Source organism: Branchiostoma lanceolatum, chromosome 11 (genome assembly GCF_035083965.1).
Source record: "Branchiostoma lanceolatum isolate klBraLanc5 chromosome 11, klBraLanc5.hap2, whole genome shotgun sequence".
NCBI lineage: Eukaryota > Metazoa > Chordata > Leptocardii > Amphioxiformes > Branchiostomatidae > Branchiostoma > Branchiostoma lanceolatum.
The window spans coordinates 13,028,443-13,055,255 of NC_089732.1; the positions used below are offsets into that span (position 1 = coordinate 13,028,443).

The 26,813-nt window shown below is 42.8% G+C and overlaps 2 protein-coding genes across 2 annotated transcripts; both read right to left on the reverse strand.

Annotated features, from left to right (window-relative positions):
• Positions 1–1,849: 1,849 nt before the first annotated feature.
• On the reverse strand, positions 1,850–9,115 carry LOC136444268 (pancreatic lipase-related protein 2-like). Its single transcript, XM_066441783.1, has 9 exons — positions 9,055–9,115; positions 8,378–8,745; positions 5,940–6,089; positions 5,363–5,594; positions 4,813–5,049; positions 3,974–4,210; positions 3,154–3,268; positions 2,265–2,450; positions 1,850–1,990 (listed from the first exon to the last, which is right to left on the reverse strand). The coding sequence occupies exons 1-9, from the start codon at positions 9,113–9,115 to the stop codon at positions 1,918–1,920; spliced, it is 1,659 nt and encodes a 552-aa protein (XP_066297880.1). The 3' UTR covers positions 1,850–1,917.
• Positions 9,116–12,346: 3,231 nt separating this feature from the next.
• On the reverse strand, positions 12,347–26,195 carry LOC136444269 (uncharacterized). Its single transcript, XM_066441784.1, has 17 exons — positions 26,069–26,195; positions 25,672–25,826; positions 24,807–24,962; positions 24,264–24,495; positions 23,602–23,850; positions 22,971–23,210; positions 22,483–22,597; positions 22,021–22,203; positions 18,469–18,536; positions 17,392–17,726; positions 16,887–17,036; positions 15,978–16,209; positions 15,242–15,478; positions 14,546–14,782; positions 13,902–14,016; positions 13,080–13,265; positions 12,347–12,434 (listed from the first exon to the last, which is right to left on the reverse strand). Exons 1-17 carry the CDS (start codon positions 26,121–26,123, stop codon positions 12,347–12,349), a joined length of 3,033 nt encoding a protein of 1,010 aa, XP_066297881.1. The 5' UTR covers positions 26,124–26,195.
• Between the last annotated feature and the right edge of the window lie 618 nt (positions 26,196–26,813).

Below are 26,813 nucleotides of genomic sequence, written 5' to 3' on the forward strand. Positions count from 1 at the left end.
TTAATATTATCTGAAACCATAAATGTATCATCATGTTGACAAATGTCGTTAGAAGAAGAAATTGTAGAAGACCTATGGCCGCAGTACGGCACTGTTCGTTGGTCGGCTGCCGGTCGCCATTTTGATGACGTACCATGACGTAGGTTGTGCCCCATAACAGTGCTGTATACCTTTATTCTTTCTTTTTTTTTCTCACTTTGTGGCTGCAAATAATAACCTCAAAGCTATTGTAATACAGGGAGCATCAGTGTATAGATATAACTTACGAAGACATTTTTGCCTTGTTTGAAATATACGTGATGTAATGTTGGAATCTGCGTATATATACATGCAATCATGTAATCGGCGAGGTTGCCTACCAGTCTTTGAATGTCTTCGTTCACCAGTCGATTAAGAGTTTGAAAATATCATTAAAGTCAGCAAAGTCACATTCTGCATTATATACTGCAGATGCTATATTTCGAAGCGATCAGAGGAGCGAACTTGATCTAGAATAGAATGGATTCTAGGCTACTCCTAGTCTCTACCAGACTAACCGCGCCGGCTATAGGGAGAATATTTGCGGGGGGACTTTGGCCATGGAGGGTTTCATTCGCAGGCGATTGCCTATTGGACCCTCTCTCCGTAGCCGACACCCTTCCTGCAATTCACTCTATCTGGCCGATTTCTACTATTTTCCCAGCGATCCGCGGAGCCTGGTAGAGGCTAGGCTACTCTCACCCCAGCGCCAACCTTGGTTGGTACGGAGAGGGAGCAAAGTCATGGGAAGGTCCTGAATGTGTTACAGGGGCTTGAGTGGAAACCGGCCTGTCCAAATGCGTACGAGAGAATGTTGATCTTCTTCATGTGTGCCCGTACTACAGGTCTCTACTCGTGAGAAACAACACATGCCTTTGTTTGCTCTCCTCACAAACTCTCGCGACACACGGGACCTTTTAATGGACAGTGTATGCTGGTTATAGATAACAGAGATGTGGGTTTCCTATTTATACATTCTTATCTATTTACTTTAAACTGAGAGGAAAGTTTGACAACGGTGGCCCATAGCCACTACTTTTTAAACCGCACGATCCTGGGCCTATCCTCATATACAATTTATAGTACCTGTGGTGTAGTGGTATGCGCTTCTGTTACTAGCCACATCTGGTTCAAATTACTTGGACCAGAAGGCCCGGGTTCAAGCCCCGGGAAGGACAACTCTGGACAAGAGGCGCACTGAGTCATACCAAAGAATTAATAGAAATGGTACATACTCCTGAAACAGTATGGAAGTTAAACACACGCCACTGCCAGTGGACTAGCCCCCTGCTGCAGTGATTGCACCCCAGGGTGGCCCAGGGCTATGAAACTGAGATGGACACCGCACTATACACCTTATGGTGTGGGAGGATTTTAACTTTAACTAACCATGCATCACTGTGGGGTCCAAGCGACATAGATTAACACATAAGACACGATGCCTTGTATAAAATCTCCAATACTTATCAGTTTTATTTGGAGGATCATAGCGCATCAAGTACCAAGGATTCTTTTATTTGATCGTGTCAAGAACATGTTTATGTGACATTGTCACATGTTAAAGATGAATAAAGTTCCAGCAATAAGCTAGTTCACAGTTGCTACTACGCATGTGTAGTGTCAAAGATGAAGGCCCCCGGCTTAAAACAGTGCTCGTCTCGACATTGTCTCGATTTGCATAGCAACGCCCCGACGGGTTTTGTTTACGTCTCGGGAGCCTTCACCTTTGACACTGCACATGCGTAGTAGCAACCGTGAACTAGCTTATGCCTTGTGGCTGTGATCTTTTACCATGATGTCTTTATTAGTCATATCAAGGACCTCCTTGGTCATATGGAGGTGAATATAAATGATTTTTTCTGCGTTTGTTGAACAATTTCTTACAATGTTTGAACGTTGTCAACATTTGTTGAAGGTTGCAATGGTCACCATGCCGTTCTCGCGTACTATAGTATCCCCGCAGGATGATGCACTGTGACAAACAAACAAACAAAGACAGTAAAGATGGCGGCAATATCTGAGCATTTTTTGGTAACGCCTCAGGGGTGGAGGCATTTGTTGTAGTTTTACGATCGTTCTGAAAATATTTTGAATTGATCATTTTTTGGTAACGCCTCAGGGGTGGAGGCATTTGTTTTAGTTTTACGATCGTTCTGAAAATATTTCGAAAAACGCGCCGAATTCAGTCATTGGTGGTGTCTACCATAGCAAATTTTTATTCATTCTAGAAGAAGGCTGACACTTACCTCATGCCAACATTGGACTGTATGTCGACCCTCTCTAGCTCGAGATCACCATACGAACCCCACGAGAAGAGGAAGTTGGTTGTTCTGGTGTAAGTCAGGGTCAGTTCCTTCACGGTGTCGAGTCGAACATTTGACGCAAAAATGCCGACATATTCCCTGTCCGCGTCAATTCCTTCCGAGTCACCCCTGGAGTGGTAATAATGGTTTATTGGTCAAAAATGACCCGTGCAATGACAGCCAGTGCTGAATTGCTGCAGGGTTTACAATCACATAATACACAACAGATACATATTTGCTCCACACTTGTACTTTGTGGAACTGTCGCAAGGGTCTGGGCGGCTGCCATTCCGCGCCAGAAGGTGATCTCAATACGACCTTCCCCAACCGAAGTCAGGTACCCATTCACATCTGAGTGGAGTGAGGAAAGTCGTGAAAAAGTGCCTTTCCCAAGGGCACAACATCGGGTATAGCAGTGGTTTAGAACCCGAGACCTCTCGGTATAAGTATAAAACGTACTGTATACTGTACTCCACTCTAAGGAACTTAAAACTACTCTGTGGTTATGGCTAATCTCGCAGCAGATGTATGGTGGCAAAAGACCAAACAGTATCCAATTGGCCAGCGGTGGCCAACGGGACACTATTTGGCACTTTTAGTACCGGTATGTATCAAGCAATGACACTGGCGTACTTTTTCTTGGGTTAGCGTTTAGTACTAGCGTTTGCCAATCAGATTTTCCCCATCCTGGTGTTGAATGGAAACTTAGTAGCCAATCACGTCGCCGCTTACAGTCTAGAGGCAATGTGATTGGCTGATAATTTCTATCTTCGAAATTTTCTTTTCTAAAAGACTGTACTTTCGTATCTTTCTCAAAGCAGGTGACACTTACTCAAAGAAGTTCATGGGGCCGGTGCTCTGGTAGGTTCCCGCTATGTTGATCGTGATCTGGCCTCTACAAAATGTCATCCCGGGCTTTGTCTTCAACACCACTCTGTATTCGTATGCTGCAAGTAAAAAGGACACTTGTTATCAAACACAGAGTCGTTATAGCAAGGATATCGAATGCGAGGATAAGCAAGCAAAATGTTAGTTACCAAATTGATGGCATACATTCTGTATTTTGTATACCCCGTGGGGCAACAGTACTGCTGTCCACATACAAATACGCTTACACACAAAACCCGCTGCAGTACCGACGGAAAATGCTAGGGGTACCATTTTTTAACTTGACCTCCGTTCTCACAACCGCTACTCACCTAGCAAAAATCATGAAGACCCATCATTGTTTCCGTTACTTTTTTTGCCTACATACAAAACACACAAAACTGCTAAGTCTGCTGCAGTACTGTTGGAAAACGCCAGGTAAACCATTTTCGAAGTTGACCTTCCTTTTTACAACCACTACACATCTACCGAAAATCATAAAGATCCATAAAAATTTTCTCAAGTTATGCTCTTGACATACATACAGACCCACCTAACAGCTGGAATAACCGAAAACATATAGTCTCCTAGGCGAAGATAATTACATGAGAATTTCGTGCGGACTAGCCGGTGCGGTAGAGCACACACCAAGGGCTATAAAACAGAGATGGGCGCCTCTCTATGCACCATATGTATGTGAAAGGGACTTTGTCTATGTCCAAATACACAAATATACGACGAATAACCAGTTTTATCGTTAGGAAGCTTTAGTATAAAGCACTAACCGCAATAAGGTGCGTTTTCTCCGGTAGACAAGTAGACACTTCCACGGGCGTTCAGGTTGCTGTCTACGTCATACCCCATCACTGGGCATGCGTTGTTTGAGCAGTCCCAACATCTGCCGGCGACGAAGTCATCATAGCTGCGGCAGGGGTAGGCGATGAGCTTGCAGGGGTTGTTGATCGAATCTATGTAGAGCTGGTACGCTCGACTGTGGCTGCAGTCCATAGAGTCAGTCAACTCTTGAGAGCGAGAGATAGAGAGAGAAGGAAGAAAATTACATCTATATCTGACATCAATATCTGATTTTTTTTTTCAAATATCATTTAAAGGAAGAGTATCCATCTTCACAATTTGTCAAGGCATGCTTTATCATTGCAACACCTAATGCATAGGCGTCACAATGTTTATAGTGCGACTGTGCAGTCGTGATGCATTGTGGTTCAGGTCAAAGTTTAAGATCCCTCCGCTACTCAAATATTCCTACTTGTCCGGACGTTTTTACGACGTTCTCCTGCCTTACACTCGTTTTCTAATTTTTTATCATTGTTGTGCTGCAAAACGTCTAGACATGTTGGAAATGTTTACCAGTATTCATGAGAATCCTAACGAAGCTGTTACAATTTTTTTGGCAAACTCATTTGTAGACTTGCGAATGCGCATGCGCAGCTTTGACCCGTTGCTGGGGTCACGTGTTCGAAGTACATTGGTCATCCATCTTGACAAAGGTCATAATTGCTAGCTACAATGACGTAAATGATGCTTCTTTGTGTTTAGATGGCAATCGTAATGCTAGTTTGTTTGAACCTTTTGTGCATTCATGTAGACGAGGCACTGCACTTACCCAGGGAGGAGTCAAACAGGCTGCTGATGGCACCGACCCACGTGTTACTGCAGCCCGGCTGGCCCTTCCCGCCGTTCGGGTAGAAGTCCACGTCCCCTACCGGCAGGTCCAGGCCCCAGGCCCCGGACAGGATCTCTCCGCCGTCCGTGTGGATCACGTCCACGAAGAGAGCGTCCGCGGCGTCCAGCCTCACCACCGGGTCCTCGTCTTCGAAGAACGGCTCGGCAGGATCCAAACCTGCAAGGCGCACGAGATTTAAGTCATTTACATACAATTTACATACAATTTACATAAGCTCTAAACATTTCATGGAGATGTGAAGTCGCCGAACTCTAGTTTTTGTTGTTTTTGATTGGTGTAGAAAAAGGCAGAGGCTCGAGATTCCCTCACATAAGATTCAAGATTCCCTTCATTTTTTCCAAATATTGTTAAAACGTTAATTATCTGTTTAAATAAAAATTAACTCTCTAGGGGATGCATCGATGACCAATATCGTAAGAATGCCTCCGCCCCTGGGGTGTCGCCAAAAAATATCAACAAGCAATCGTACCTGTGATCCTGGGCAGCCCAGGCAGCCTGGCTCCCACGAGGCCGGACGTGTGCGCCCCCAGACTGTGCCCCACCAGATGGAACTGGTCCAGACTGCATCCCGTCTCCTCCATCAGGAACACGATGAGTTTGGCGGTCTGCGCGGCCACTACGCGGATGTTAGACGCCGCCGCAAAGTAGTTCGGAGCCACTGCACCTTTGTTCCAGTCCACCACGATGACGTTCATATCGTCCTTTTTAACAAAACGTATTTTAGATGAGAGGAAACGCAAAAAAAAAAATCTTCTAGCTAAGCCATTCGGTTGTGCAGTTCAGTCGAAAATATGCATGGGCAATTGTTAGAAATCACAGTAAAACATTTTGGTTAACAATATAGGAATGTCTATAAAGTAAAAACATGCAAATTTGTCATCTTTTCAAGCTGAATATTAATCATTATTTCTTAATATAACTAGCAAAACTTCAGCAATTGAAAAATGCTCTTACATGCAAAACATCAGTTGGTAATGTGACTTGTTTTAAATAACGCTTACATTTAAACTCTGTACAATGGCTGTTGGATTGACCTATGACCTTACCCGTTTGAGTATTTCCATCATGGCGTCGCGTGGCCAAAATGGCGGCACGTCGATGGGGTTGCTGAAGAAGCCGTGAATCAGAACCTTCACCGGGTTCTTGGGGTTGAAATGGGACATGCGCAGACTGGAGGTGTCTTCGTATGATATCTCCTGCGAAGAGAATACTTTTAGCTCTTATCTTTAATCAAAACAACGAATAACACAATAGCATTTACGTACAGTTTTGGTAAATCTAAACAATTCTAATCGTTCATTAAAGAAACGAAATTGCAGCAAGGGCGTGATGGTGGTAACGTTGAGCGGGAGGCGAGCCCAGTCGTTCAGAACGGCGGATGTCGCAATTATGAAGACGGCACGAGCGGAGGTCGAAGGTCGCTTCCTCAGCGTAATTCCCTACGATTGGTCGACTGACCAATCGTACTACAGTCAAACCTGCCCAAGGCGACCACCCGGCGGACCGAGCAAAAACGGTCGCGATGGACAGGTGGTCGCCATGAAGAGGATTCCACTCACATGTTTCCAGGTCGAGGTTTTCAAATACAGAACGTAAATGGATGGAAAATTATGTGAATTTAGACAGCGCGACCCCCGCCAGGTTCAATTCTCATTGACAGAAAGATCCTACCAAAATTACATTTTCCGTTATCGTTGTAATAATTGTATACCGCTACATCGTGAACACATTTTCGTCATAATTTTGACTACAAAACAATATGGCTACAAATCGATGCCTCGCAGCGCCCTCCCGCATTCACACGTTACATTGAATAATACACACACACACGCACATCATCGAAGTTTTAAGGCCTAAGACAAATCCCTAGAAAACACCTGCTGGCCGCAGCCTTTTTTGGGGCGCCGACCGCTGGATAAAAGGGGCAAAAAGTTTTCGATCTGACAACTAACGTTAAAGATGAAAACGTAACGGTGTGATTTCACGCGACCGCATCGAAAGGTATTGGTCAGTGCAGCAGAACGCACAGCGTCCAATAAAGGTTTGTGAGATTCATGGAAATAAAAAGAAAATAAGAATATTAATTTTCATAAATAACTAGAGTATTCGTAAATGTTCATAAACAAAAGCATCGTGTTTTAGAAAGGTCAGCGGTACGCCAAATCCGGGCCGCCCCAAATCCAAGATGGCGTCGGGACCGAGGAACAACATTTCTCGCCTGATGTTTTGCCTGCCGCGAAGTCATTTTTCGGCGGGGTTTAGTAAGACACAGACACATTTTTGTTGAAAATACAAGAAATGGATAGTAATTTCTGTGAAATCTGACTTTTTGACGCCATGCACTACGTATTCGTTCTGAAAATTGAGTTTAAACCGAACTGAGTTTGCGGTAAACTATAAGATTATGATAGGCACAACAACATCACAAACATTTGTCTTTACAATGTTTATAGGGGGAACGTTTTATTAAAACACTTCATGGTGGAATCGATGCTATAACATTGCTATTTCATATATTTTTGTCCTTATTTTTGTCCTTCAAAGTCTTGAAAACATTTCCGTGAAATCCGACAGCAAAATGATCCGATGTCACCACACGCTTGAAAATTAGGCGGCCGCCATGGGCAGGGACTGTGCTCTGTGCGGTCCCAATTCGTGGCGGTCGCGGTCACGTTGGACGGGTGGTCGCCTTGGGCAGGCAGCTTAATGCTTGTGCCTATGGGGAAAATTTTCGGGACCGAGAAAAAGCGGTCGCCATGGCCAGGTGGTCGCGTTGAAAAGGTGGTCGCCTAGGCAGGTTTGACTGTATATTGAAATTTTCCCTTACACTATCTTCCTATACTACATGGTTGTTTTCCTTACTACTGGATCCTGAGTTGGTATAGAGGAATAGTACTCAGCGTTATGAAAATACCTAAACCTGGAAAAATGAAATACTCTCGTGTTATCAATTAGATGTATTTAGCATTAGAACAAATTGTCTGGCTGTTTATTTTCTTCGGTATGTATTCGTTGGCACATATGAAATATGTTCCATAGCTGTAATAACTACAAGTGGATGGTATCCGTGAATAGTTTCATTAGGTTGGTAAGTTATTGAATAAAAAGACTCTTTTTACACAACCAGGAGATTTATTCCACCGACGTTTCGGTGACCATCTGTCACCTTCTTCAAGGCAATTCTGACTGGTTCACATATATTGATGCAGCACAGGTGTTGCTACTTATACATAATGACATGCATTCCCAAACGCAAAGTATTTACATATGTACAATCACGGGAGATGACATCACTATGCGGTCCCAAACGTACAGAAGTGTAACACAGAGGTGGATGGTATGTTCTAATTATGTCATTTTTACCTGGCAACAGTGGTATCTAGGCTCAAGCGGATGGATACAGCCAATTTATCATCTGTAAATGAAATTATATGTTTGTGGTGACTAAATAGGCTGACGTGGCTACCTAGATAACGGTAAATACCTGTCGATCCTCAATGGTGGGGTTGCTTCTTGTAAATACGTAGAACTTGGTGTCGATGTAGTCAGGGGACTGCGGTACGGCACCGGTGTTGTCAAACGGAGCCTCGTCCGAAAAACACCCCAGATCTCCATAGCAGACAATTTGGGGAGGTTTGGGTGTAGTGGTAGTAGTCTCGTTGCTGAAGAGCGTTGAGTTGCTGCTTGTTGAATTGGTGATTGTCGAGTTCTCTGACTTCAGTCTAGCCTGGATTTGTTGCCTCCTTTTAGCTTTGAACCTCAGGATATCTTCGTATGGCAGTGACCTTGGCTCTGAGAAGCGAGCGGGCTGTTTCTTTCTGATGTTGCCATGGATACGCTTTTTGGATTCGCCTAGAAAGAGAAAAGATCATAATTACCAAGGCGTTCTTTAGAGTAGAATCAATACATGTACATCACATATGATGCATTGTTGCCAAGCTAACACATTTTTAATTTCACACATTTGTGACTAGTACTACAGACTATGCAAACATTTGAATTGACTTGTACATTTCTAGAGTCCAAAGTAAGTAAAATCTAGCAACCGATCTTCCAGACAACCGCTGCTCCAGTACTACATATAGTTTCCAATCGAGTAAACCCTATTTGAAATCGGAAAATATGTGATGTCTTGTCCAAATTCTGATCAAATATACCTACCAAACTCCACCACTGTAAGGAGGACCACAACAAGGCAAAGTATATTCGACAGCTTCTTCATTTTTGGACACAGGTCAACACAGAGGCAGAAAAACCACACAGGTCTCCCTTTTATCAGACTGGAGCAAGGCCACTCATCCGGGCAAACCGGTGTTACTTGGAGTCAGGCCCCATCACGTTTGTCCGGCAATAATGACTGTAAATAATTGACGTGTAAATGTAGAACGTTTGACGTCTGACGTCTGTTTTGACAGGACGAGTGTAGGCATCTGCGATTGGTTGACAAGACATGACAAGAGCGTTATGTTTGCACTATAAGCTCGTTTCCTGCCTTATCGTAAGACTAAATAGTTTTACCCCAAGGTGAATTTGTTTCTCTTGTTTTATAGTCAAGGGACTTACATAACCTACAGCCCGAGTCACGGGGCTTTCCGTACTGGTGCAGAGTGGGGTCGTGCAGGTATTGTACCTGTTCCAAAGAAAGGAAACTTGACACTTCCTGACAACTATAGAGGAATTTCCCTCACCCAAGTGGCTGCAAAGGTCTACAACCGCCTTATACTGAATAGACTAAGACCCTTCATCGATAAACTACTTCGTCCAAACCAAAATGGATTCCGACCTTCCCGTTCAACATCAGGACAAATCCTGGCTCTCCGTAGGATTGTGGAAGAAGTCCAGAACCACCAGAAAGAAGCAGTTCTCATATTCATTGATTTCAAAAAAGCTTTTGATTCTATTAATCGTACTACTATGTTTGAAATTCTGTTAGCATATGGCATACCAACCTCAATAGTTAATGCAATCAAAATCATGTATGACAACACATCTGCCACAGTTCTCACCCCAGAGGGGGAAACTGACTTCTTCAAGATTGACACAGGGGTCTTACAGGGCGATCCCCTCGCACCTTTCCTTTTCATAATCGTTCTGGATTATGCACTCCGCAAGGCCATCAACGCCGATGATGGCCTTACGCTACAAAGGAGACGGAGTTCCAGGCACCCAGCAGTGGTCATTTCAGACTTGGACTTCGCAGACGATATTGGTCTACTCGAGGACACTATCCAAGCTGCACAAGACCTCCTATATAGGGTGGAATGTGCCACTCAGGAAATTGGCCTCTATCTCAATTCCTCAAAAACCAAAGTGATGCACATAAATCCAAGTGACCACCCTCAGGCCTTACTAGCCAAAGATGGGTCCACTATTGAACGGGTTAGTGACTTTAAGTACTTAGGCAGCTATAGTAACTCTGTGTATGATGTCAATGTTCGTATTGGCCAAGCCTGGGGTGCATGCCATGCCCTAACAAAGGTATGGAAAGCCCCCATTCAAAACACCACAAAGCAGAAAGTATTTAAAGCATGTGTAGAGGCTATTTTGATTTACGGTTCAGACTCATGGACACTAACTAAGTCTCTGTCCAAGAAACTGGATGGTAACTACACCCGTCTGCTTCGTTATGCTCTGAATGTACCCTGGCAGAGTCGCATAGGAAACAAAAAACTGTACAATGGACTTCCCCCGATCTCTAGAACAATTCAGAAAAGAAGACTGGCCCTTGCTGGCCATGTAGCACGTCATGAGGAGATGGCTGCCAAAGTTCTCCTCTGGGAACCTGATGCAAAGAGAAAAAGGGGACGACCGAACCTGACACTTAAGAAAGTCTTGGAGGAGGAGGTTGGGTTAAAGGACTACAACCTGCTAGCCGCCATGCTTGATAGAAATGCATGGTTAGACATTGTGAATGGCACCTCGTATGAGGACGACCTGAACTGAACTGAACTGAACTATTCATTAATAATCATACAGACTTTTGGTGAACAACTGCTCAGTTAGCTATTTTGAATGGTCGTACCTACATGGTTGTCATACGCTTAAGATAATTCAGTTTCGTGATTCATCGAGTTTTTATGATTAAATTTCATTCATATCAAGGGGTCCAAGTGGACTTCAGAGCGTAATACGGTCTTTTATAATTAAACAACTACATGTCTGTACATCTTTGTTATATTTTTACTAAAACACTCGTTTTCGTTGGGGTGTTTTTGCTATGTAATTGCAAATTCACACACCATTCAAATACTTTTAGAGGTAGTTTTAACTTGGCAGAAATACTCAATATGACAATCTTCACGATGCAACTGAAACATTTTGGTGAACTCGAAATGTATTGTGGGTTACGCTACGTCATATCCGTTTTACTTGAATAGCATACCCAAAGGTAAAACCAGAAAGGACACGTAGAGCACTGTATATTTGACAATCCGAATTTAGATATTCAATTTGCACAGACATTCCTTCCCATAGCTTGGACTTTACATATTTACATGTCTCAAAATACTTTGATCAGGCTACCTGAAAAATTTTGCAAATACAATTATAAGCAGGTTTGCGTTTGGGGACCAAGGACGCTCCCGGCTACTTTGGTATGATATAAATTGACTGATAGCTAACACTGCCTTTTTAACTTTAATTTCCTGTCCATTATACATAACTAGCAATTATGGATGGCACTGAATCACTACAACGATTTCCACTGCATGCACTGCCTCTACATTTCAATTTGCAGATAAAGTTAATTGTTAATGTCTAATCAGCATCTACATGCTTTTGGAAGAATAACTTTTTGCTCTGACTTTATTCTCAACAAATCATTTCTTTATAGCTAGAAGAAACAGACAAGATTCATCCACATGGATACGTTGTCACATGTTTATTTCATATTTCATATCTGTACATGGATACAGTATTGCACTATTGAGCGATAGACCACAGACTCAGCTTTACTTTGATTCCACATGGCGGTGGAGTAAGCAGCACCGCTACTTAATCCTTAGACCATACTATTTGAGAAACACTTCCAAGCAATTCTTAACGTTACAATTTAATCAATTGAAATGTACAATGCACAAGCAACCATACAAGCAATCTAATGCTAATTTCCAATCCGGGACCCGGCCGGGCAGTCTTTGGGAACGGAAAGCATGATATGAAAAACAACAAAAACACAAAACGTACCTTAAACTATTTAAGAGCATAGCTTGGGCAAATTTATTGACATACACTTTGATTTTTCGTTTCCGCAAGCAGCCCGGCCGGGCCCCGGTTAGGAAATGTGACCCTAGCATTACATGTTGTATTACCGTCGACCTAACTTGCAATGTTGCCCTCAGTGAACATTATGCATTCTTCCTACTTTGCTGACAGATAACATTGGACTGAACTTTGATAATCAAGAAGAGAGAACCCAGTAGGACTGCTATACAAGCACGTTTATTTGAAGTTGTTACTGCATGATGACGTCACAGTTGTTGAAGGATGAGATAGTGTTCATGACTCCATCCCTGAGCAGCGTCTCTCCACAGTACGATACACTATGGAAAAACATACAGAGAAGAGACAGTTGTCATAAAATATCATGGTTGTACAGATGTCGTAATATTTGTACTCTTGTGAACGTAGCACAATATTTTGGTTTCGTAAGAACGTCGTAAGATTTTGCGGCCGTAAAAACGTTGAACAATATTGTCGTCGTAATAGTGATATACAATGTAGACATCATACAGAAATTCAGTTAGAACAATGTCTCAATTCTGATCAAATTTCACCACGATAGAGTTAATAACAGGGACATGATTGTTTAAGAGTTTTGTTATGATTTTGCATCACTAAGATTTCTCTGTAAACGATATGCTAAGTTTTTTTTTTTTCATAAACTGGAAATGCCTTTGAAGATAAAAGTGTGAAAAAGTATTAAAGTTTTGAACCAGTTCATTTTTACTTGGTAATACTTTCAATCCAACTTTTACATTGAATTACTCTACAGACTTCTTAGACTAGCCTCCATAGCAGGCCTAGGCTCTGCCGGGCCTTTGGGGGGGGGGGGGGGGGGGCTTATAATACACTTTTTGCAGCCAGCCCGTAACCATCAGCCAGCCTGAAACCCAAAAGGCCCGGTAGAGCCTGCTATGGAGGCTAGTCTAAGACGTACAAAGGGAATTTAATAGGATAACCCTTACCTAGCTCCACTGTTAGATGTTACGTCTATCCTCTCTATGGTGAGATCAGCCCCGTTGGCCCATGTGTATAAGATGTTATTGGTGAACAGGTAGGTCAACCGCAGCTCCCCTATGGAGTCGATTCCCACAGTAGATGACACGATCCCAGTGTGCGTGGTGTCCTGATCAAGTGCATAGTTGCTGTCGCTATAGGATTGGACCATTCAAAAATAACGGTTATTTACAGAATATAGGATTGGACCATTCCAAAATAACGGTTATTTACAGAATGTAGGATTGGACCATTCCAAAATAACGATTATTTACAGAATATAGGATTGGACCATTCAAAAATAACGGTTATTTACAGAATCTGCCGACGATATCCAAAGAATTTCTTTATCATTATTATTGGGTGGGCCGACTACTCTCACTTCGCAGCCAGAGGCTGAATGTCCATTTCCATTGCGAGGAGCTTACAATTGACGGAGCTAGATCGCAAGGGTCTGGGGCATGTCTGAATAGAGTGTTGCCGGTTGTCACGTAACTGCTCACTGTGTTCGCCGCAGCCATGTTGGTGACCCTATTTGTATTTCAGTGAATCCAGCGTTTTAAAACATTTAAAGATCTACTGACCCCCTCAAATAACCACAGCTCAAAGAAGAGAATGCCAGAAAACTAGTCATCAACTTGCCCATGAAACGCAAACATGCTGTGTACGCTAAAGCTTTACGTATACGATGGGGTTGACATGCAAATAGGGACACCAAAATGGCGGTCAGCACATCTTGCTACAGTAGTAACGGTGGTAATTACTCACTGAACAATTAACGAAGTACTTACCCAAAGAGTTGGATTGGCGCTGTAGTCTGACTGTTCCCTGCGATAATTACGACGAGGTCTCCTCTCGTGTGTTCCATCCCTGCCTTCGTCTTAATCGTCACCTTATACTCGTACCCTAGGGAGATAGAAGGATAAACAAAAATGTAACTGAGATACAATATAGGTTTTGCTATCTCAAACCTGTAAAAAAAGTTATCAAACTTGGAGACGATATGCATGAGACTGGATCCATTAATTCTTACTTTTCAAAACATAAAAAAACTATTCTGACGTGGACTTCTTTCTAATATATGAACAAGGGGGTGGAAGGCTGTTTCATGCTGTTCATAGAAACTCTTTCCATTTGCCATTACAGCTTTGATTTAATCATCATGATCAGCTATTCAATGTGTAATGCGAGAGAGGTACGTGGAAACAAGAAGAAAGCCAAAGTACCACTTTCGGCAAATTTGCATTGACATTGTACAATCAAAAGACAACCCCCTGTAGTACATGTAGAATATAACACTCTCAGCCCAAACATTTTCACTAAACAGCTTTAATGATTAATGTGTTACTTCTTTTTTGCTTTGTTCATTTTGTTTTCTATTGATTATATGATAGATAAAAAGGTCAATGTAGATATCAAACAATTTATAACTTACTGCAATATGGCCCAGTGTCTGCGGTAGACAAATAGTGACGTCCACGGGCAGCCATGTTGCTGTCTACGTCATAGCCCATCACTGAGCATGCGTTGTTGGAACAATCCCGGCATCCTCCAGCGGCAAAGTCATCGTAGCTTCGGCAGGGGTAGGAGACGAACTTGCAGGGATTGTTGATCGACTCGATGTAGAACTCGTACGCACGGTTATGGCTACAGTCCACGACATCGTCGAAAGCTTCAGATTGAAGTAGAAGGGTTGAAATCAGAATAAAGCAAACAAACAAAACAAAGGAACCTAACGCGGACTCTTTCTACCCAGAGACTTCTTCATGATACAAGTCGATGTCTTTGCTATGTACGAACAAGGAGGTTTTGGTACGAAATACCGTATAGTCTATGTTCTGGTGATTTGAAGAAACACACTCGATAACATCAAGATACTGTTGTTGGCTAAGCTACTTTTGACTTAATATTTTTAGCAAAATTTCTAATATTGCTGTTGTAGCCATTGTGGCTGTTGTTGTTCTTCCATCGTTGTCGGCGATGACCAATAACATAACATTAGGCGTTCGACTGTGGCTTAATGACAGAAATCTTCTATATGGGACTTTTTTCGGGAGGATTCTGTAACATATGGGCGCACCCTTTATAGATGTATGTTATGTCAATGAAGAAACAAATTTCAGGTACGTACTGACGCTAGAGTCAAAGATACTGGTGATGCTGCCGATCCAAGTGTTAGCACAGCCCGGCTGTCCCTTCCCGCCGTTCGGGTAGAAGTCCACGTGTCCTGACGGCAGGTCCAGGCCCCAGGCCCCGGAAAGGAACTCTCCACCGTCCGTGTGGATCACGTCCACGAAGAGAGCGTCCGTGGGGTCCAGACGAACGATCGGGCCTTTATCCTCGAAGTACGGCTCGGCAGGGTCCAGACCTACAGTCGACAGAGGAAATCTGATGTTATCTATGTGGGAATGACGCTTTGGTCTGCCAATAGGCGAGTGTAAGAACAACCTGATAGCAAGAAAACGTTTTGATTTTTCCTTCCCAAGGTAAATATTCCCTTCCGTCCCATGCACATATTTTTTGTTTATTTGAATGAAATTCATCAATGACAGTACATGACACTTGCTTGTACTGTCTCTGAATGGCAGAGAGGCATGCGGCTCGGTTCTATCTTTTGGATACATCCATAGACACTTATATGAGTGATGCATTCAAAATGTAGTCAGTAGCACCACAGTCAAAATGAGACTAAAAGATAATTTTCAAGCTTTTTTTAAACAGACATGAACCAGAAAGGAAATAGTGAACTCAAACCATACACATCAACATCTATCTAATATTTTATGTATTGAAACCCAAACCATAGCAACATTCTACAGGCTCCGCCCCTAGGGCGTCGCCAAAAATGTGTCTTTAAACCACCTTACCTGTGATCCTGGGCAGGCCAGGTAACCTCCTCCCCACGTGCCCGGACAGGTGCGCCCCCAGACTGTGCCCCACCAGATGGAACTGGTCCAGACTGCAGCCCGTCTCGTTGACGAGGAACGTGATGAGTCGGGCGACCTGAGCGGCCACCAGGCGGACGTTCGTGGCTGCCTGGGCGTAGTTGGGGAACTCCGCGCCCTTGTTCCAGTCCACGATAATGACGTTGATATCGTCCTGCGAAACAAGGTGGCAAAATTAACTTGCTGATCGTACGACTGCTAAACTTGGTTGTTAAACGTCTCAATCGGAAATATCAGACTTTTGAAATAGTGATGATGCTTTCTCTGTTAGCGCTCGGCATAACGTTAAAGAGTATGGAAGTTGAACATGTACCACTATCAGTAGAATAACCCTCCCTCTGCTGTAGTGCTTGCACAACTGTTTGACCAAAAGGCTATAGAAACGGAAATGGATACTGCCCTATACACCATACAGTGTGGGAAGGCTTTTAACCTTCTCCCTGCTGCCTAACTCTGTAGCCAGTAGAAACTGGGGTGTCAAACGGCTACTTCAGTGTGCTAAAGGTTAACTTTTGGTGAATATTTACTGCTTGGGCAAACCTAGCTTCAATGCAAAGCCTACCAAATAACCTGTTCACTTCATGACAAGGGAATTTTAAACCAAATGTAGGCCTCATAGTATCGACAGGTTTATTGATTGAACTACGCATGCGCAGCAAGATTCTTTTTTAGTAATATGTCAAAGCTGAAGACAACTGAGTTATTAGCAAACCACATCTGGACATGTGATAAGAATGGGGCAGGACAAGAACTGTTAGTTAGCGGCCTTCATCTTGACCTCGCACATGCGCAGTTTAAACCACGAACCGGCTTATTGTCCATGAGCCTTACCCGAATGAGCATCTCTCTCATGGCGTCGCCCGCCCAGAACGGGTCCCCGGTGATGGGGTCTGAGTAGAAGCCGTGGATCAGTACCTTCACCGGCTTGGTGGGGTCAAAGGGCGAGTTCTGCACGCTGAGAATGTCGTCGTATGAAATAGCCTGAAAGATAAAGATATTTGGCTTCTGTTGTAAAACAGTAGAGCAACTTGTCTAGTAGCCTCGCTTTCCAGATATTTGTACAGAGCTACACAGTGGATTCGGTGTGCACAATTATCGGAAGTAGGATGTACCTGAATTTAGGGACCGTGAGTTCAACGAATGGAGTTACTAATGCGACTTGTTTTCCAATACATTCTATGACAGATCACGCACATGAATCTAACAGTACGTAAATGTAGTATTCTATATGCTGCTATCTTGAAGAACAGCTAATGAAGATTTTATAGAATCAGTGACTACAAGAAGCTATAAAAACTTGAGATCTGAAGACAAACCACGGTAGACAAAGACTTACCTGTCGGGCCTCTATTGTCGGATTGCTTTTGGTGAAGACGTAGAACATCGTGTTGATGTATTCAGGGGACTGCGGCACCACGCCACCGGTGTTGTCAAACGGGTACTCGTCCGAAAAACACCCCAGATTGTCGTAGCAGACGACTTGAGGTGGTCTTGGCGTGGTGGTCATCGCTGGTGTTGTCGTGGTGTGATGACCATGGTCTGTTGGCTTCTTCCTGGATGTTTGTGTCTGACCGTACACCCTCAGGATGTCCTGGTATGGTAGTGATCTGAGCTCCGAGGGTCGCTCCTTCTTGCCTTTTCGTACATTGTTGCGGATCTTGCCGGATTCAGCTGCAGTGAAATATGAGGAAGACTGTGGTAAGACATGCGCCTATGAACCACACGGTTCTTGTAAAGTACGAGTGTGGGTCAAAAAATAATTCAGAGGAACTGATCTTTGCTTCTAATGGACTTTCAAAGGGCCGGGTGGTCACTTGAAATAAACTCAGCCCATAATAGATATCCAAACAACAAATTGAGATATTTCAGTGTCAAGAAGACATGTGCTATTACCTTTGTGGCAAACTTCATCTCATTCGATAAAAAAATCAGCCTATTATAAAACCACTTGCATTACTTTTGACTCGCCCTCGTACATGAACATTGACAACGTTTAGACACAGTACTTTGAACTAAACATTTATTTTGCAATGAAACAATGCTTCCTTTTGTTGGTTTTTCTCTGCTCTGCTCTCCGACTGTTCATGATTTCTTAATGCAAAACAGGAAAGTCGTGTTCCAAACACTATGAAATTAAAAACTTTCCGAAATATCAGTGGGTACGTAATACTACGTACTCAAAACAGGACAACCAAACCATTATCAAGTAGACTGGTTTATTTTCAACTCATGGTGGACAAAAACTGTTCGTAGCCCAAGGGGCTAAATTGTACAGCTTAGTACAGCCTAGCGCCGTCTTGCACAGTCTTGCACATGCTTTGTCATACATAGAGTCAAGCACAGTGTACATTTATCAGAAATCTAAGAGTCTAATATACGCTTCATTACATAGAGATGTGTTAACGCTCCTTACCGAAGTCCGCTACAAGGACGACCACCACCACTACATACAGGATGTTCCACAGTCCGTTCATGTCTTTTCTCAGGTATGAAAGAAGAACCATAGAGGGAACCTTTTATTCACTCACACCAAGGTTGGAGGTCCGGAAAACACAAGGGCGCAGTGGCTAAAATTAAACCACATCGGGCGACTTTCATTTATTCCGGAATAACAAGAGTCAGCATAACAAGCTATAATTAGACCGGACAGTTTGTAGATGTGTCTATTATTATGATTGTTTGACGTCATAACAGGAAATGTATCATAACCGTATAAAATATCTTGCAAAATTTTGCTGACATGTTCCTGTCTAAGATTTATGTCGCGTTTTCTTTCTATTAATTAACATGATTATATTTGTATTGAACTTAGCAATTTGTAAACTTCCCAATTACGCTAAATCATTTGTGATGAAGCAAAGTAAGCCCAGAACACTGGAAAAAGCTGTGAATGACAATTTAATTTTTTCCATTCTTTTCTAACTATATATATTTTTTAGTCTTCGAATTGATGTATTGTACATTACATTCCGCATTCTCTTACCATCGGTGTGGCGTATCAGTAAACACACAGTAAAGATAATGCATTGATAACATGTTTGTGCAAGACGTTACGTTTTTATCTGTCTCCACCCAGCCTACGTCATTCGTAACACACATTTTGGAAGCCTTTAAAGTTGAGGGTCATTTGGTTGGCCCGTACTAGTATATGTGATGACCAGTGTATCATACGTTGTGTCTCTTAAAATGAAATCAATATTTTAGTTATTGTTTTTTCTTGCTCATATTCACACTTATGTACCAGCGTATAAATGCATAACTTGAATGTCTGCTATTTTTCTCAGATATTTACCATGGCAACGTAATATAAGTTATTTTTGGTCAATAAACACTGTTCAAGTCGTAGACAGCTATATTATGTAATACCGGTAACTTTTTTGTGATATTTTCCTAACATTTTTACACCGGGAAAATACATTTACTCAGTGCCTTGCTTCATATATGCATAGCACAGTTGTCAGCTTATTACCACGTAACGTTATACAGAGCGCTCTGGGTTCGAGGTCTGGCAATGCATGCTGGGTACCTACATCCGGGAACCAAGATACTGGAACCATTTTATAGATACGCCAAGTGGCGCGATAATACTAGTGAGTTTGTAAACCGTTTTTATCTCCATGAAAAATGGAGATATAGTTTTGGGTGTGTCTGTGTGTTTGTGTTTCCGCACTACTGTAGTCAGCATAACTCAAAAACCTCTTGATGGATTACAATGATATTTGGTATGTGGGCAGGTGTTGTGAAGCCAAAGTTCAAGGTCGATTTTGGGCCCCCTGGTATGTGACCTTGGTACTGCAGCAGAACTTCAATTTTTGTATCTTATGACCTGGACGTGCTGTGGTCTTGATTTTTGGGTGGCAGATAGCTTGTGGTGTAATAAAGAAGTGGTGTAGGTTTGGGCCCCCTAGCAGCTTCCTCTAGAACTGCAGGGGCGTTTTTGTGAAAATCTTCTAAGGAGAATAACTGAACAAAGGAACGACGGATTTCCTTGATATTTAGTATGCAGGTAGCTTAGATAGAGATGTACACAACGAAGTGCAAATTATGCTACTTTGGACTTAATTTGCATAGATAATGAGGAAAATCTATATTCGAGTGTGTTTTTTTTGCACTTTCACTTACACTCCCTATAAAACTTTCGCTAAGTACTTTAATATGAAGGTCTTAGAATTGACTATCATGCTTTTAATAAGACCTGGATGTCTTCAGTATACGTTGATGAAGGCTAGACATCCAAGTAATAAGATACGAATGTTTCAAAATTGTATCCAGTTGCTTGAGTAACTGTTTTTGGCCAGGCTTCCATATATCTTTCATGGAGGATAGTCGCTATTTGTCCAATGCCAATACTTCTTGTGAAATAAACATAAGAGACCGATCATGCTAAATATTTACTTTTGTTTTACATTGTCTAGACTTTGTTGAAATTTTGATCAAACGTAATAACTGTTATCCTTGGTTGATGTTGTTTTTTGCCATATTTATTTGCCACTGATCAGTCACTATTGGTTCCTTTCGTTATTGATGTTCTGATATTTTGTTGATATGGACTTTTCATGTTTTATTTGTTCATAAGTACTGTTTGATTTCAATGTTCTGTAATCTTTGGTTGATATTGATTTTCTTATAATCATTTGCCAATGATACTGTTATCTTTGTTTTTATGGATATTACTTATATCTGCACAGTAGCTCATTTCTGTTTCCACCTTTACTTATTGTTTTGGATCCGTGGCTTATGTTATATTCCAGTACTTTATTTTTCACTTGTTTCTATTATGTGTTGTTTCATTTTGTGAAATGCAATAAAAAAAAAAAGAAATACAAAAAAGATTTACTTTAAGAAAGGGATGGATCATTCGCGAATCGCGATTGTAAGTTTTCGACAGCCTCTCCTTTTCTGAGAGCCTAATCGGTATACAGAGAGCCCTCCCCATAAGTGCAGCAACTGCCTCGCCAGCCCCCCTCCCCACTTCGCAAGTACAATCAAAGCCACACAGACATGGAATAACTTCCCAACAACAGTCGTTCATATTCTATATGTTTATTTTCTGTGTGAGAAAAGATAGATTATAAATATTTTGATATAGTGAGGCTGATCCGATCGCCTACTCAGCAGTTGCCAGACGTCGTGAAGCTCATAGTTGATCCCGGCTGGATCTCGTAGTCACCGCAGTGCGAAAGCCTGTGGAACATTGACGTTAAATACATGTTGTGTACGTTGCAGAGAATTAAGCATATTCGTGCAGTCATTCAGGTAAGATTCACGTTAAATTTCGATATGTTGCTCTATCCCATAAGATTGTGTGTAATCAAACTCATTTGTATGCACCTATTCGTTTGTATGTATGTCAGTGTATGATTGTATGTATGTATGTATAGATGTAGTAGACCTTACGAAAGTCGCTGTACTGTGTACCGTGTCAATAAAGATTGTGGTACAATGTTTGAAGATCAGCAAACGCCCACACATATCAACTCACTCACTCACTCACACATTCACTCACATTCACTCACTCACTCACTCACTCACTCATTCACTCACTCACAAACAGTCTCTCTCTCTCTCTCTCTCTCTCTCTCTCTCTCTCTCTCTCTCTCTCTCTCTCTCTCTCTCTCTCTCTCTCTCTCTCTCTCTCTCTCTCTCTCTCTCTCTCTCTCAAAGACAACTTAACGGAGTCGCTTGCCATGCTCTTACTGCAAGTTACCGTTAGCAGTATAAAGTGACGCAGCCGCAAGTTACTCTTCAAGCAGAGGCATTTTTGTCGGGCTGGTCTTTAACGTGATTTTAGGCATTTTTGTCGGGCTTTGTATTTTGTCCCGTTTTCTTTATGTCTTTATGTATGGGTTGGCGACATTTGAAAAATAGAAAGCCCGACAAAAACGCCTAGAAACACGTTAAAAACCAGCCTGATCCATTCCTCTGCTTGGAGAGTTGGTGCAAGTTTGACTTTTAAGTTACTCACGTGATGCCAGTGTTGGACTGCAGGTCTATCCGTGTGATTTTGAGCTCACTTGGACGCGACCAGAAGGACGTGCTGGCGGAAGCCTTGAAGGTGAGCTGCAGCTCGCTCGGCGTACCGACGCCGGCTCTGGACATGAACATGCCCGAATAGGTGCGGTCGTCTTCGAACGATTTACTGTCAGAACTGTGGGTGTAAAGGAACATGGCATGGCAAATGTGTTTGAGAGATTTGCTGTGGCAACCTTTCTCAGAATATGTCTTAAATATAAATCAAACTAACATCTAGCGAAGAACAAAAAACATCTTAGTTCTGTGAACAGCCATTTTAATTACAGAACTTCTAAGGAAACATTTTCACGGATCCCATTGCATGCTGGGAGACGCGGTGCATTGTGGGTAGCTCAGGGGCAAACAACCTCATTACCACCACAACCGCTTTTTCGTTAAACAACATCAAACCTACCTGAACAGGTTGGTCGCGTCCGTGGAGGCGTCTGTACCGATAATGGTGGCCTCTACTTGCCCTCGTGTTGTCCTGGCATATTTCTTAGTTCTGAATGATACTTTAAATTCAGTTCCTGTAATAAAAAACGAGGTTATAGCGCTAATAAACGAGGTTATAGCACTAATCCGGTAGACACTGAAAGTCCAAGCTAAGTCGTCCAAACTTAAAGGGGGAGAGATCACCTGTTTTGTCTTCCCCTCCATTTTTGTACATGGAGGAGCTTAATGAATAAATAAATAGAAAATAAAAATTCTCAAATTTGATTTTGACAAAAGTGATACTTTAAATTCACTGCCTGTTAAGAAAAAACAAGGTTTTAGCACTAATCCGTTGACACTGAAAGTCCAAGCTTAGTCGTCCAAAATATTCTCAAATTAGATTTCTTATTGACTGCTCGAACAAAGTAACCATCATTCCAACTTATTTAAAGAAAAACAATTAGTCACCGCAAAATGAATTTTCGCCGAAGGTTGTAGTGAACATGGCGCCTCTCGCACTGGGGTCGGCGTCATAGCCCATCACTGCGTAGCTGCCATCGCTGTTATCCCAGCATGCCCCGCTCTCGTACTCGCTGTAGCTGTCGCAGCGGTGGGCCACGAACGAACATGGGCTGTTGATGGATTCGATCCAGTAGTCAACGGCTCTCGAGTGGCTGCAACTCGCCGAGTCGATAAGGCCGTTGGCATCTGTATTTGAAAATTTAAAAAGAAAACGGTTAAAATTTGAAAAAAAATGACTAAGCATTGCTTTGCTCCCATCATCCTTTGCGACCGGGTGCTCCCAAACGCTTCCAACGAGAAGGAATCATAATCACTTAAAGTACCGGGTACAACCTACGTCATCCTACGTCATGAAAATGGCAGTTGAGCGTCATAATTATAGTTCCAGTTCCTTTATGGAGGTCTATGTGCAACCTAACCTAGACTATGAGGTGGCCAAGTACAACACAAATCAGTTATGCAAATAAGAGGATTCTACTGTATATCATGATCACCGCTCGGTGGTCGGCTGGCCCATGCTATTGGATGACGTAGGTTGTATCCCCTGTAAATGATTCCAATTTGAGTTCGTACGTACCGAAAGTGCCTGAAGTCAAACCAGATAGAACATCCGCTAGAGACTCTGCTACAGGATTTGACGGGCAGTTTGGCTGCCTGGCCCCGCCGTTAGGGTAGAAGTCCACGTCCCCAACTTTCGTCGCCATACCGAAGCCCACGTTGAAGTAGGGGACATCCGTGTGGATGACGTCAACAAAGGTGGCGGCGTTTGAGTTCAAACGGGCCGCCGGATCCGCAAGTTCAAACATTGGTCCAGCTGGGTCCAAACCTGGAAAAATCATATAAGATTCACAAACAATGTCATTCCCTATCATCGTTTCCCTATCAGATCTATATCATGTTACTGTAGGTCAATCTGATTGATATGATAAAGAACTGCGCCTCCGAGGCGTTGCCAAAATCCAAAATATAACTGTAATCCTAGTCAATCTGAGTAGCTTGGCTCCAGCCTGCCATGCCATGTTATAACGTAACCGAAGTTTAGCTTGACGGATATAACAAAAGGCTCCTCCCCTGAGGCGTCGACAAAAAACCTGGACGTATCCGTAATCCTGGATTCCAGGTAGCCTGGATCCGGCCTCCCACGTGGGCCTCTCCTGCCATACCATGTTACCGAAGTTCAACCTAACGGATATGACCAAGAGCTCCGCCCATGGGGCGTCGCCAAAAACCTGGACGTACCTGTAACCCTGGCCAGTCCAGGTAGCCTGGATCCGGCCTCCCCTGCGAGATGTGCGCCCAGACTAAAGCCGATGAGGTGGAACTGATCCAGGCTAACTCCCGTCTGGTCCACCAGGAACGTGACCAGTTTGGCGACCTGAGCTCCCACTACCCGCAGGTTGGAGGCGGCGGCGGCGTAGTCGGGGAACTGGATGCCTTTGGTCCAGTCTACAATGATGTAGTTAACGTCGTCCTACAAAAAACAAGATTTCTACATTCACAAATACATATATATAGAAATGTTTTGTTTGTTATAACACTATGAGCCCGTCTTTCTGTTACACAAGCCATTCTTCTACGTTGTCCTGTTTCTTCCTATTTCATCACTTGGAAAACGCATGCGCACCGTGACTATACCATTTTCTACATCGCCATTAAAACGTGTGGATAATTGTCCTGAACCTTTTTGTTCAGAAACTATCTAGTTCAAATGTCTTCCAACCCTTCTGTCCCTGATAAAAATACAACAAATGTCGTAAACGTTATTTCGATTGACAGTTATACCTTCAAGTGCATTTCAGCCATTGCCTGTGCGGCTGATGAACTTAACACGTCTTCGATGCCCTTGGCGTCGGTGAAGCCATGGATCCACACTTTGACTGGCTTCTCTTGTTTAAAGGACGACAGTTGAAGCGTGGTCGGATTGTCGAAGTCCAACAGCTGTTAGTATGAAGTATGTATTATTCAATGGAATCAATGCTAAAAACACACGGTTTAACATACAAATGTACAATTGTTGTTTATACCATTTTAGAAACGGTTTGATGATCATATGATTCTGTATGGTTCTGGCTTACGAATTCGTGAGCACATCTTCTGCATTACTATTTGCCTACGTGAAGCCTGCCTCTTACTAGACCCGCGGCACGCTGGCGGCGTCGCTAAGGCCGATCGAATTGACAAAGTTCTCAACTAATTTCATCGACAAAAAAATAATCGTTTCAAGCTTTGTGCGTTTTATTGTCTTTTTGGTCATACTTGTATGTTTTGAATGATATTCTCATTAAAAAGTCAAGGGTAGCACAAATTCAGTTTAGTACGCAGCGACGCCGCCATACTTTTTTTTTCATTAATATTTGTGCAGTGTTTGTGGGAACTGGCTTGCACAACTGTGAGACCCAAAGACTAGAGAATCAGAGCTGGGCGCCGCCCTATACACAATATGGTGCGGGGAGGTCTTTCACTACAAGGCATCTGATCTTACAGCACACGAAAAGGATTCGTGAACATACGGGAAGCATTACTTTCATGAAAAATGCAATGCAACTAAAGATAGTATTTCGTGCAGTGAATTCAACATCAATGGACAATGGCACATGTAGTCGGTTGCAGTGTTGTATGTTCAGCATAGAAGAGAGTGAATCCAAACCTGTCTGTCGGCTAGCAGGGCGTTACTGCGGGTGAAGAGGTAGAACTTGGTGTCCAGCTGGTCGGGGGAGCCCGGCAGTCTGCCCGTGTTGGTGTAGGGGGCCAGGATGGAGAAACACCCCAGGTCTCCGTAACACACCTCATCGGCGTTCTGGGCTAAACATGACAGGCAAAGAAATAGATGAATGCAAGTAAGCCGTTACCTCAATCTTTCATGAACAAGCAAACTGAAGTAGAAATCTTTAAAATCCTATCAACGGTGACCCAAATTGTATTAGCCGAAGAAAAATTTGACGAGCACTGGCTAAGAGCAGAATAGTTTTTATAATGCAAGCTTCTTTTTCTTCATTCCTATCAAAAGAGCAAGTTTTTTCTTCTATTGAATAACCAAATCTTACCGATGGCATGTAGCAACAGTACCGCGAACACCGATATGGTAGACCAAAGAGCCATGGTGAAAGACGTCTGTGTGGAACTGAGAAAACAAGTCGGACGGTTTGTCTCTCTTGTCGGGACCTTATCGAAGTTATAAAGCTAACGATCGGGTCATCGTACTGATAGCGTTGCGCAACGTGTTTGCAGAAGACGCCAAAATAGGCTAATCAATGGCTCGTCTGATATGATAATGTATGTGATACACGTGTTGAGCCGTGTGATCTTCTGTATCTGCAAAAAAAAAATCCACGCGTTTTGTAGTCTGGTGTCCTAGTCCTGTATCTAGGGCATTAGAGGGCAATGACGTTTTGACATACAGCTGCTTCTAGTGCTAGTAAGAGTAATTCAAGATCCGACTGACGGTGTAAAAGTAGTTTATTGATGTCCTTGCAGGAAGAAACAAGCTATCTGCCACAAAAAAAAACACAAGACCACAGCACGTCCAGGTCAAAATATACAAAAATGGAATTTCTGCTACAGTACCAAGGGCACATACCAGGGGGCCCAAAATCAACCTTGAATTTCGGCTTCACGACACCTACCCACATACCAAATATCATCGTAATCCATCAAGAGGCTCTTGAGTTATACTGACTCCAGTAGTGCGGAAACACAAACAGACAAACAGACAGACAAACAGACAAACAGACACACCCAAAACAATATCTCCATTTTTCATGGAGATAATAATGTAATGGGAGATGACAG

Bases quoted from the DNA above. Each gene is read 5' to 3' on its own strand.
- LOC136444268 (XM_066441783.1), bottom strand. From the start codon at position 9,115: ATGAAGAAGCTGTCGAATATACTTTGCCTTGTTGTGGTCCTCCTTACA. The intron at 8,746-9,054 runs GTAGGTATATTT...TTCTCTTTCTAG, and splicing joins CCTTACAGTGGTGGAGTTTG to GCGAATCCAAAAAGCGTATC. The intron at 5,595-5,939 runs GTAAGGTCATAG...TTTGTTAAAAAG, and splicing joins TGATGGAAATACTCAAACGG to GACGATATGAACGTCATCGT.
- LOC136444269 (XM_066441784.1), bottom strand. From the start codon at position 26,123: ATGGCTCTTTGGTCTACCATATCGGTGTTCGCGGTACTGTTGCTACAT. The intron at 18,537-22,020 runs GTGAGTAACTTA...TTCATACCTGAG, and splicing joins CAGTCCAACACTGGCATCAC to AAAAGACATGAACGGACTGT. The intron at 17,037-17,391 runs GTAAGTCTTTGT...TTTATCTTTCAG, and splicing joins CGACAATAGAGGCCCGACAG to GCTATTTCATACGACGACAT.